Source organism: Hemicordylus capensis, chromosome 2 (genome assembly GCF_027244095.1).
Source record: "Hemicordylus capensis ecotype Gifberg chromosome 2, rHemCap1.1.pri, whole genome shotgun sequence".
Lineage (NCBI taxonomy): Eukaryota > Metazoa > Chordata > Lepidosauria > Squamata > Cordylidae > Hemicordylus > Hemicordylus capensis.
The window spans coordinates 63545501-63558135 of NC_069658.1; the positions used below are offsets into that span (position 1 = coordinate 63545501).

Genomic DNA, 12635 nt, shown 5'->3' on the forward strand with positions numbered 1-12635 from the left:
GAAGCTGCTTGCCCCGCTACCAAAATGGGGGATAAATGCTGTCCCTATAGGGACCAACATTTCATCCCTGAAATGAGGGACATCCCTTGTAATGAGGGACAGTTGGCAACCCTATGTACAGTGTAGACTGGTACAGATCTGTACACAAATGCAGTCATTCACATGTTATGTTGAATGCAGGTGCAGAAGAACACTTCCTGTGTGTACCTTACATGTGAAGGGCCTGTATCCAGGTTCACTTTTAAAATGAACACAGGTACAGTCATTCACACAAACACATATATGAGTGTGCAGAGATCTGAACACTTGTACAGCATAATATCTGAATCAGGCTAATGATAGATTTTATGTGAGTTATTTTGTAGAATTTCTAGTGTGCCAGCATTTATATAAAGTGGTAGGAAACCTGAAGCATCTTGACCAAATACTCAAGAATGAAAGAGTATGCATACAGTTCTTATAGATGAGACTGTTCGTACAGGTGATGCTTGCTTGCAAACAGATCAGGCTGATATTTGTAAGGCAACTTTAAAACACACAGAAGCCTTCATCTGAATCTTATCCTAGGGTCCCACAAGCAGGGTGTTGAACCATTAAAAGAGTGAGTTCCAGTTCATCAGTACTTTTTCACTCACCAGTTCAGTTCTGGTTCATACATCAACTTCAGTAACTGCTTCAAACACTGTGAATAAGTTTTGAACTCTTTGATACATTCCAGGGAGAACAGTACTGAACTCTTGCTTGCAAAAATAACTCTGTGAAATGAATATAGTGGGCAGGATCCAGACTAAATTAGCCATGACTAGGCACCTTTGAAATAAATGAGACGTGACTATCTTAAGTCCTATTAATTGAAATGGCTGACGTCCAACACAGTCCTCTGGCAACAGAAGAGGACTTGCAGGAAGCGTTCTTCAGTGTCCCTGTGCTGAAGGTTTCTTTGCACTGGGGAGAGTGAGAGATTTTTGCATCTCTCCCCTGCCCACTCCCTCCAAAAGGGGCCCCCTCTCCTCCCTGTGCAACTCTCAGGAGCAGAGTGATACAAATGGACAGGGCTTTTAGAAAGAGGGGAGACATGCAAACACCGCTCTACTCCTGCACCCAGTGTCCGCTGCCCAAAGAAGCCTTCAATGGAGGATTGCTGAAGATGTCTTGCTGTTTTGCAACCAGGGCTGGAGTATGACAAGTTTAAAAGGCCCTATAGAACTACAAAGAAAGATCATTATTCTTTAAAAAAAAGGACAATGAAAATAGAAATAATAAAGCTTTATTTTTACTTTGAGTAAAAATAAAGATGCAACAAAAAATGGATACTCAAACAATTATCTGACAGAGAAGACCCTGACTGAAACTCTGGACAGTACAATATAAGGTAGCTTTATATGTTCATATGACATGTTAGGCTGGGATGCATCCTCTCTCTCTCTCTCTCCCCCCCCCCCTCCATCTGTGTGCTGAATGAGTTTTATTCTGGGCAGCACTATGAAGGCAGTGTGTGCGCACGTGCATTCAGAGTGGGGCCTTCCTGATTCAACCCGAGCAGGATCTAAAATTGACTGAGCGGACATCAGAAAATGTGTGAGCGCGTGCACATGCGCACTCCTTAGAGGGAACAGTGGATGCATCGCTGTTATACTAGTGCTATCACTGGCCGTTATGATCCCATCGTCTTCCTAGAATGCCATTGTAAAGTTATTCAGTTGTGGTAGTAGTTCATTATCCAGACAGCAAGTATAAGATCATGTTCTGAAGGTTTATGTGGCAACAAGAATAGTGTGAAAATTGTGAAAGCCTAATTTGTGTACATATGCCTTTATTTGGCAGCATTTTTTTAAACCATGCTGCTAGTGTCTGTCAGTGAAAACACATCTCCAGGAAAAGGTCTGGCTTTCAACAAAATATTTTAGTTATAATTTCCTTTGGCATCCTGAACACCTGAAATAGATGTTTAGTGGAATATGTGATTTGTAATATTGCAGAGATTCATCTCCATGTGAAAGAAAACATGAGTAATTCCCATAACGCCTTTTTCTCTCTTCATGCAGGATGGAAGGCTGACATTTCATCCAGAAAATGAAACAGTAGTCTTACCTTCTATAAATCTCATGAAGAGACATGGCAGTCTCTTTCTTAATGCCTACACCAATTCTCCGATATGTTGTCCTTCTCGTGCAGGTAAGATCATACTTAAGCAGTAAGTACCTGAGTAAAGCCTGTTAAAATGCTACTTTATGATACCTAAGCTCAAAAGATTTTATTTGAATCAGGCCAAATCTTCTCTCTGTGCCCTAAACTCTTAGGATAGATACAGCATGGGATGATTGATTGATTAAGTGCCGTCAAGTTGGTGTCGACTCTTAGCAACCACATAGATAGATTCTCTCCAGGATGATCTATCGACTTCAGCTTGGCCTTTAAGGTCTCTCAGTGGTGCATTCATTGCTGTCATAATCGAGTCCATCCACCTTGCTGCTGGTCATCCTCTTCTCTTTCCTTCATCTTTCCCCAGCATTATACACTTGGAGCTGGGTCAACTCAAGGGAGCTGGGTCTTCACATAATGTGTCCCAAGTATGATAGTTTGAGCCTGGTCATTTGTGCCTCAAGTGAAAACTGTGGATTGATTTGTTCTATGATCCATTTGTTTGTTTTCCTGGCTGTCCATGGTATCCTCAAAAGTCTTCTCCAGCACCAGTGTTCAAATGCATCAATGCTTTTTCTATCTTGCTTCTTCAAAGTCCAACTTTCACATCCATAGAGTGTCATGGGAAACGTCCAAACGATTCTAATCTTTGTAGGTATAGACACATCACGGCATCTCAATATCCTTTCCAAGGCCTTCATTGCAACCCTACCAAGTGCTAGTCTGCAACGTATTTCTTGACTGCTGGATCCTTTACTGTTGATGATCGATCCTAAAAGGCAGAAGCTATCCACCACTTCAGTGTCTTCGGTGTCAATTCTGAGGCTGGTTGCTGTGCCCATTGTCATTAGTTTAGTCTTCTTGACATTTAATTGTAGTCCCATTTTTTCACTGTGCTCCTTGACTTTCATTACTAGGGCTTGCGGATCATCCGCATTCTCAGCTATCAGAGTGGTGTCATCAGCGTAGCGCAGGTTATTGATGTTTCTTCCTCCAACTTTGAAACCATGCTAATCTTCTTCCAATACAGCTTCTCTCTGTATATGTTCAGCATATAAATTGAATAAAGAAGGAGAAAGTATACAGCCTTGTGTTACTCCTTTGCCGATCTGGAACCAGTCTGTTTCACCATGTTTTGTCTGGACTGTGGCTTCCTGTTCACTACAGGTTTCTCATGAGAACAATGAGATGTTCTGGGACGCCCATTTTCCTAAGGATATTCCACAACTTGTTATGGTCGGCACAATTGAAGGCTTTTCTGTAGCCAATAAAGCACATATTGACTTCTTTCCGGTATTCTTTGGCTTTCTCAGTGATCCAGTGTGCATCAGCAATGATGTCTCTTGTTCCTTGGCTTTTTCTAAAACCAGCTTGAACATCTGGCATTTCCCTTTCTACCTAGGGCTCTAATCTGCGTTGGATGATCCTGAGCATTATTTTGCTAGCATGTAAAATTAAGGATATTGTGCGATGGTTTGTGCAATCTGTTAAGTCTCCTTTCTTTGGTATGGGTATGTAGACTGACCTCTTCCAATCTGTTGGCCACTGTGGTGTTATCCAAATTTGCTGGCATAGTTTGGTTAAAGCTTTTGGTTAAAGCTGATTCTTCTTCTCTTGCCTGCCACATCAATTCCTGTAGCCTTCCAACTTGATAATGACCGGAGTGCTGATCTAACTTCATCTTCCCATACTAGAGGTTTTTGCAAGTAGGGAATATCTTCTAGAGTATCTTAGAGTTGACATTCCTCCTGTACAGATTTTCAGTATACTCCTTCTATCTATGTTTGATCTTCTCTTAATCAGTTACTATCTGTCCTTTGGCATCCCTTTACATACCAATTCGAGGTTGGAACCTCCCTCTGAGTTCAGAGATCTTTTGGAAACTTGCCTTGTTTTTCCATGTCTATTTCTATCCTCAAAGTCTTTACAGATGTCATTGTAATATTGCTCCTTGTCTCTTCTAACAGCTTTCTGAAATTCCCTTTTAAGTTCCTTCCTGAGGTCTTTATCTTTCTTGACTTTGGTTTCTCTCCTCTTCTGGGCAATTTCCACCATCTGTTTTGACATCCATTTTGCTTTCTTCTGTTTCTTGGTCTTTGGCAGTCTCTTTTCACATTAATCCTTAACAACTTCTTTGATTTCATTCCACAGTTCCTCTGGTTCCCTATCAATGAGGTTCAGAACTTCAAAGCGGTTCTTGATGTTCTTCTTGAAAATGGTGGGAACATTCTCAAGATCATCTTGTGGAAACTGGATAGCTTTGTTTTTCCGCTTTAGCTTTATTTGGAAATTGCACATGAGCAGTTCGTGATTGGTTCCACAGTCAGCCCCCAGCCATGTCTTTGCTGTTATAACTGAGCTCTTCCACCTCCTTGCACCAATAATGTAATCAATTTGATATCTGTATACTCCATCTGGTGATGTCCATGTGTATAGGTGTTCAGTAATTCATACAAAAGTAGGAGATTGGTTAGAACAAAGACTATTGCCATACCCATTTTATAGATGGATATATAAAGTAGCCTTAGAATAACAGAATGTAGAGTCAGAAGGGACCATGGGGGTGTTCTAGCCCAACCTCCTGCTTAGGGCAGGAAACTGCTACAGCATCTCTTGATGGATGGCTCTGACATATACTGACCCTGTTCTCATAACCACAGATCCCTGCATAGGATGGGGTTAGCCCAGGGTTCTGTGGTCATTTGGGAAACTGAGAAGCCTCTCGATGCAGCAGTTCCGAACCTAGGTAGCCCAGATTCACTACCCAGGTTAAAAGTTAGTTTGGAGGGAAATGGAGTCTGCCTTACCTTCTCTTCTGGTCATCTGCACTGTTGCATGCTTTAAAATGCTCCCGGGCAGTAAGCTTTCCACATAGAGTCTTTGGCTGGTGGGGCCAGGGAGAAAAAAGCTGCTGCAGTGCTGAGGGCTGCCTCTCTGCTGGTTCTGCAATGCATTGTGGTATATGTGGAGGTCCCAGCTCTCGATTTCAGCTATGGAGAATGTCGCAGCAGTGTTTGTGTGGGCTCTCAAGTTGTAGAGCCCAAAGGAGACTCTGGTCATCTGGGAGGCATGAGGTAGAAGCATGCCTTCCCTCCAATCCACTCCCATAGTGTTGTAGGAATGAGCCCACTGAGTCAGACTATTGGTCTATCTAGCTCAGTGTTATCTGTACTGACTGGCAGTGGTCCTTCAGACAGAGGTCTTTCTCAGCTGTACCTGGGTTTGAACCTGGGACCTTCTGCATGCAAAGCACGTACTCTGTCACAGAGCTGTGAATATAAGAGGAGCCTATCTACTCCAGCATCCTGTTTCCCACAGTGATGAACCAGATGCCTGTGGGAAGCCCACAAGTAGGAGATGAAGGCATCCCCCTTTGTCCTGCTGTTGTCCCCTTGTAACTGGTATTCAGAGGCACACTGCCTCTAAACCTGGAGGCAGCATATAGCCATCAAGAATAATGGCCATTGATACAATTGTCCTCTTTGAATTTCTCTTAAAGCCATCTAAGCGAGTGACCGTCAATCAGATCTTGTGGAAGCAAATTCCATTGATTAATCATGAACCATGTGAAGAAGTGCTTCCTAAATCTCCTGCCAATCAACTTCATTGGATGACCCTGGTTCTAGTGTCTAGACCAGGCAGGCCTGCTCAACATAGGCCCCCCAGCTGTTTTTGGACTACTACTCCCATAATCCCCAGCCACGGTGGCCAATAGCCAGGGATTATGGGGATTGTAGGCTAACATCTGCAGGAGGGCCAAAGTTGAGCAGCCCAACTTCTCTTTATTGTGAAAGAGGAAGAAAAACTTGCCTCTCTTCACTTTTTCACACCCAGCAATGGTGAAGGGCATCACACCCAGCAATCTTTACTATTTTTCAAGTGTGGGCCACTTTGGCAAAAAAAAAAGTCAGTGTGAGAGCCATCTCTCACTGTGCCAACCTCCACCTAGTACTTTTTTTGGGCATTATTTTGTACTCTGGATAGATTTCTGCTAAACTCTTTAGCAGGAACCTGTATCCATTTGTGTGTCTCCCTTGCTATATCATGGTACTTATGTGTTAGTTTGTCAATGATTAAAATATAGGATTGCAATTCGATTTAACTTCTACTGATAGTTTCCTGTGCTTTACAAATGGCATAGAGGCAGTAGCAGCTTTATTATAATAATAAAATGGGTTACTCCTCTCCAGTTTTTCCCCTGTCAGACATAATATAAGCAGGGATGACTTTTGCTGGAGAGAAAGGAAGATTAGAGAGGGTGGGTGGTAGAGCCTCTAAATGTCCCTTTTGCTGTTGGAATGCTCTTTGCCTCCTGGAGCCAGCTGTCTGTGCCTGAGTCCAGCAAGGCAGCAGTTGAATGCAGGAGCAGGAGCTTGGCTCTGGCATGGTGTTGCCTCTACTCCTGGGGTTTTAGGTTGATAGAGGGAGCTCTAGAAATAGGTATCATTGGAGGGCACTGGCTCTCCAGGGCTCCTTTGAGGAGCCAACTGTTGAAGAGGCAACAAGGTCTGGCTGCTCAGGGTCTTATGGATCTAGGGGGATAACCAGCACAGTGTTGCATTAGGAAATCTGCATCAGAAAGAAGCTCTTGACGGCCAGACCTGTTTCCTTATGAAATCTTAGCATGTATAGGATGTGTCTTAGCTGCAGTGAAAGCTATAAACAATCAATGGGAAAGTTATGCAAATGAAATTTTCGTATGATTCTGTACCTTTATGATTAGTAATAAACTCTAATATGCTTTCTCAGCAATGTGGAGTGGCCTTTTCACTCACTTGACGGAGTCGTGGAATAATTTCAAGGGCTTGGATCCAAATTACACAACATGGATGGACCTCATGGAAAAGCACGGCTACTATACTCAGCGATATGGAAAACTAGATTATACTTCAGGGCATCATTCACTAAGGTGAGCAAAGAAATGAAAATGGATTATTGTTGATCCTTGCTCTTCCATGTACAAAATGCTGTTTAATACTTATCTTATGTATCCTTATATAAATAAGGCAAGTATAAATAAACCTTTGTGGTAGTGAACATGAATTGTCTCCTTTGCTAAGTTGAGTCCACCCTGGTTTTCATTTGGATGGGTGACTACATGTGAGCACTGCCTGCTGTAAAAGATCCCCCTTAGAGCAGAGGATCTCAAACTTGGGTCCCCAGATATTGCTGGGCATCCCCCTGCCTTAGGGGATGGGGTTGTAGTTCACAGGTAGATAATCTGTTTACAAGCAGAAGGTCTCGAGTTCTTTGGCATCTCCAGGTAGGGCTGGGAGAGACTCCTGCCTGAACCCTTTGAGAGTTGCTGCTAGTCAGTATAGACAGTACTGAGCTAGATGGACTGATGGTCTGATTCGGTATAAGGTTGTTTCCTGTGTTCCCATGATTTGGCAAAGATCCTCTAACAAGCTTCATATACAGGAAAACTTCGTTATTCTCTGCTGCTGGCATCCAAGGGCATCTAAGTGGGTTATGATTCTCCATGTGACCCCTAAGGCAGGGCTATGCAAATTAGAGTATTTAAAAGGTGGAGAAACATGACCCCACCCAGTTCTTTTAGTCCTACATGGCTCCAAGGCAGTTCTCCTCCGCTTTTGCTCAAATCTTGTTTCACTTTCATTTCTGGCTCATACTTATTCATAGGTTCTCGTTGCTTGCTGGTTGTTTGTCCTTCCTTTCTTTAAAACAGAAAAAAAGAAAAGAAAGAAATTTCTCTCTAAACTTTTCATCTATTTCCCCCACTTCCTCCATTCTCTCTCCTCTATCTTGACTGGGCTCTTAGCCCTCTTACTATCTCTGCCTTTGTAATAAACACGCTAGGTATGTGCTCCACTTACAGATTAGAGAAAGGAAAATTACAGCAAGGCCTTCCAAAGCCCCTCCAAGCAGCCGGCAAGCTGCCACGAGGGCCGCAAAGCCGGGTTTCGCTTTCGGGAGCAGAGGCCTCCCAGCAGGACGCTCACCCCACTGCTTAGCTGACGGGAGGTGTTCCTAAACTAGGTGTTTGGTTAGAAAAAGGAAAAAACAGACAGTGGAGCAGACCGCACGCCCCCGCCAAACAGCTGATGGGCAGCGCTCCGGAGTTTTTGCCCACTCAGTCGGGCATTTGGGGCACAACAGAGGAAGCGGGCTTAGAACAGAGCGCACGCCCTGCCAAACAGCTTTCAGGCAGCACTCCGAGGCTCCTGCCTCGGAGGCACTTTTCTTGGCAGTGGGGGGAACCAACCTCCAATCTTGTTCCCGCCCACCGCCAGCTCCCAGGTTTTACCCAGCGCCGTGACTTCTGCCTGCTCCCCGAATCCTTGCGGAGCATGTGGCTGCTGATATCTGCGATGGTGGCCTTCACCAGTGGTCTGCAGGGCACAGCCCCAGAAAAACACAGGGCAGCACCTCAGCAATCGAAAGCCTCTGGGAGTGCAGAATCGGGCCAGGGGGCAGCAAAAACAACATCCATCAGAACCGTGGTGACCAGGAGTGCTGCAGCTGGAACAGGCACTCAGCTGGTGAGCTTGACCAATGTTGGGCCTTCTGGTTCTTCTACATCATCCCCTCCCACGGGGCTCTCATTGTGATCTAGCCTTGCCCAGCCTGCTCATACCCTGCAATTCCTCGATCAAATGCCCCCTGATATGCCACCTACATGGCATTCATGGTTTGAGGATCTATTAGTGCATTCCTTTGACCGCTATGGTCAATTATAAATAAATAAATAAATATTAAAAATGAAAAGGGCGCAGCAGGGATCAGTCACCCTCTTCAAGCGCGGCATCTGCTGTTTCTGAGATTCCAGCCCCTAAAAAGCCAAAGAAAAATCACAAGCACATTGAAAAGGCAAAAGTGGGGAGGTCTAGATCTAAGCAGAGTAAAAAGAGTAACTGTTCCTCTGAAATGGCAGGTCACGATTTGCCAGACCCTAGGGGGCCCACACCCAGGACTCCTGTCCAACCTACAGGCGGGAACTCTCAACTCTCCCCAAACAAAACTCCAGCCCAATTCCAAGATGATTCACTCCAGAAAACCCTGAGGACCCCTTGGGGGTGAACAGACCCTAACCAACCAGATAAGGAGGAGGGAGAGTTGTCAGATGGTCAGGAACCACGGGGTGCTGAAGCCCCCCGGATACTTTTTTCCAGTCAGTGGACTTTGCCCCATTAATATCCAAGAATATTCATACTCTAGGTTTGACCCAGCCTAATCCACAGGAATCACAGCCTATGAGTAAAAGTGTGATGGTTTTTCCTGGGCCCAAATCAAACACTATGACACTCTCTCTCCTCATTGCACTTCATTGAGTCTGCTAAGGAGGAATGGACTTTTTTCTGCATCTAATATGAAAAGGTCACATGATGCCACCGCCTTTGCAATGAGAGCCTCAGCAGCCACTTCCATGGTAGCCAGAGCTTCTCTCATATGGCTGAATGATCTAACCCAGGACCCAGTTTCTAACCAGGCAAGATTGCGCTAAACCCTGTTAAAATTACACAAGGCACAGGCCTTCATCTCTGACCCCACCCTTGACTTCATGAGGTTTGCTTCAAGGGCAGGAGCTGCTTCAGTACTGGGCCTCTGGGACCTGTGGTTACAATACTGGTGCGTAGAAGCTGCATCTAAGACCAATCTGGCCACAGTTCCCTTTGATGGGAGGAAAACCTCTTTGGAGATGCAGCCCTAAAAGACATCCTAGTGGAGTCAAAACATGCGAAGAACGCTATGCCGTTCTCTTCATGTAAACGAGTCCGCCCACAAGGGAGACATTTTTCCACTCCTTTCGCTGCTTTCAGTCCCCCTTTGCTGTCAGGGAGCGGGGATTCATGTCCCATCGTCCCTTCTGGGGCAGATCTAGACCTTCAAGACGGGTTTGGGAACAGGACCTCTTTCGCCACCCAGGGCAAATAGGCCAAAACAGCAGTCCTGACTCGGGTGGGCCACCCCTGGATGATCGCCTCTCCTCTCACTTACACACTTGGGAGGGCTCCACCTTAGATCGTTGGGCTCTTGACTTAATAAAAGTGGGGCTACTGCATAAAATTGACCAAAATGCCCCTCACCACCTTCTATCCACCCCAACCTCCCGCCTATCCTCCAAACACAAGGATCTCCAAGAGGCTATACAACACCTCCTATCGATTGAAACAATAGAACTGATCCACTTGTGGAACTGATCCACTTGTGATCCACTTGTGGAACTCTCTGCCACAGGATGTGGTGACGGCCAACAACCTGGATGGCTTTAAGAGTGGTTTGGATGACTTCATGGAGGAGAGGTCTATCAATGGCTACTAGTCAGAGGGCTGTGGGCCACCTCCAGCCTCAAGGGCAGGGTGCCTCTGAGTACCAGTTGCAGGGGAGTAATGGCAGGAGAGAGGGCACGCCCTCAACTCCTGCCTGTGGCTTCCAGCAGCATCTGGTGGGCCACTGTGCAAAACAGGATGCTGGACTAGATGGGCCTTGAGCCTGATCCAGCAGGGCTGTTCTTATGTTCTTATGTTCTTAACTGGTGCCAGCAGACCAACAGAGAGTGCGCATCTACTCCATCTTCGCTGTACCCAAGAAGGACAGCTCCCTCTGGGCGGTTCTGGACTTAAATTACCTCAACCGCTTTGTAAAAAAGAGGAAGTTCAGCATGGAATCTCTCGGGTTGATTGCAGAGGCCCTACACTATCGGGACTTCCTATCCTCCATAGACCTGAAGGAGCCTTGTCTACATATACCTATACATCAAAGCAGCCGTCCTCTACAATGATTCCTATACTCCAAAACACACTACCAATACAAAGCGCTTCCTTTTAGTCCTCTTCTCAGCTCCTTGCATGTTCACAAAAGTCCTGGCATAACACATCTCTGACTCCTACGGGTCAGTCACATCTCCGACTCCTACTCCTGCCTACTTGACCTGCTCCTTTAGTCTCCACCAAGCAGGACCTCAACATCACGCTACAGGCCCTCCAGGATCACGGCTTCCTGATCAACAGGGAGAAAAGCCAGTTACGTTCTTCCCACCAACTGCTGTGCCTGGGGGTCATGAAAGACACGGTACAGAACGAGCTCTTCTTACCACCAGAGTGCAGAGCCACCCTGGAGACAGAAGTCCACCAGACCTTAGTACAGAAGTACATGTCATTGCTCACTCTCTCCCAGATCCTGGGACTGATAGTGGCAACCTTGGAATCAGTACCTTGGGCGCGTTTCCAGCTGCGGACCTTCCAATGGTCTCTGCTACCCCACCACCCAGAGATTGCCGTGAAATCCACCAAACAGGTGGACCTTCTACCCCATGTACTACAGTCTCTGAGATGGTGGATTACACCCCCAACACCTCTCCATGGGGAAAGAGTTCCTGGACCCTCCGCAAGTCATTATTACCACGGTCGCAAGCAAGGATGGTTGGGGCGTCCACTGTCTCCACTTGTCGGTTCAAGGAAAGTGGGTAGCAGATGAAAAGCAACACAGCATAAACTGGCTGAATCTCTGAGCAATCTGACTGGTGCTTCTGGCATTCTACCATATGGTCCGGAATCAACACATACTGGTCCACACGGACAACATCACATCCAAAGCGCATGTCAACCACCAGGGAGGCACCAGGTAGAAATCTCTGCAGGCGGAAGCGGCTCTTCCCTTCCACTGGGCTGAACAAAATGTGGCTTCATTAACAGCGAACCACGTGCAAGATGACCTGGACACAGTGGCAGACTGGCTCAACAGGAAGGAAATTCTCCCAGGAGAATGGAGGCTGAACCCGAACACCCTCAGAATCATATCGGACCACTTGGGCCACCCGTCCGTGGTTCTGTTCGCGATTCCAGAGAATGCTCAGGTACCACAGTTCTTCACCTGGTTCCCCTCCCCACAAGCGGAATTGGTGGATGCTCTCTTATCTCCATGGCCAGAGGATCTCCTGCATGCTTTTCCACCGATGCTGCTCCTCACCCAGCTTCTATGACGGGTGAAACTCCTCAAGGCCCAGGTCATACTAGTAGCTCCATTCGGGCCTAGACGACCCTGGTGTTCAGAAATCCAAAACCTGGCAACAGCAGATCACCTGATAATTCCAGGCATGACGAACCTACCCCATCATGGCCCAGTGCACCATCCAGATCCAAGCGGGTTACAGCTAGCCGCATGGAGACTGAACGGTGCTTCTTGAAAAAGCATGGCTATTTTTCAAAGGTGCTTGACACGACAGTGGCCTGCAAGACCTGGAGTTCCAAAAGGGGCAGCTACCATGAAGTAGCTTTACTACAATTTCTTCAAGACCAAGGGCTTGCCACAAACAAACTAAAACGACATGCTGCCGCCCTAGTAGATCTTATTTCTGGGGGATCGAGGCGCTCCAAGCTAAGACACCTCCATCTGAGATGCCTCCTCAAAAGTGCAAACCTATTAGCTCCACCAGCGGTGCACCATTTTCCTACATGGTCCTACACCGTCTTCCTACACATGGTCCTAAAGGCTCTACAGACCCCTCCCCTTGAGGCAATACAATCTATCCC

The 12635-nt window shown here is 46.2% G+C and overlaps 1 protein-coding gene across 2 annotated transcripts in view; it reads left to right on the plus strand.

Annotated features, from left to right (window-relative positions):
- The window catches only part of ARSK (arylsulfatase family member K), a 43085-nt gene that overhangs the window by 1985 nt on the left and 28465 nt on the right, over positions 1–12635 (plus strand). For both annotated transcript variants that reach the window (XM_053295917.1, XM_053295916.1), the window contains exons 2-3: positions 2046–2175; positions 6892–7051. In XM_053295917.1, the coding sequence (XP_053151892.1) occupies positions 2106–2175; positions 6892–7051 (230 nt within the window). In that variant the 5' untranslated portion in view covers positions 2046–2105. The remainder of the gene's footprint in view (positions 1–2045; positions 2176–6891; positions 7052–12635) is intronic.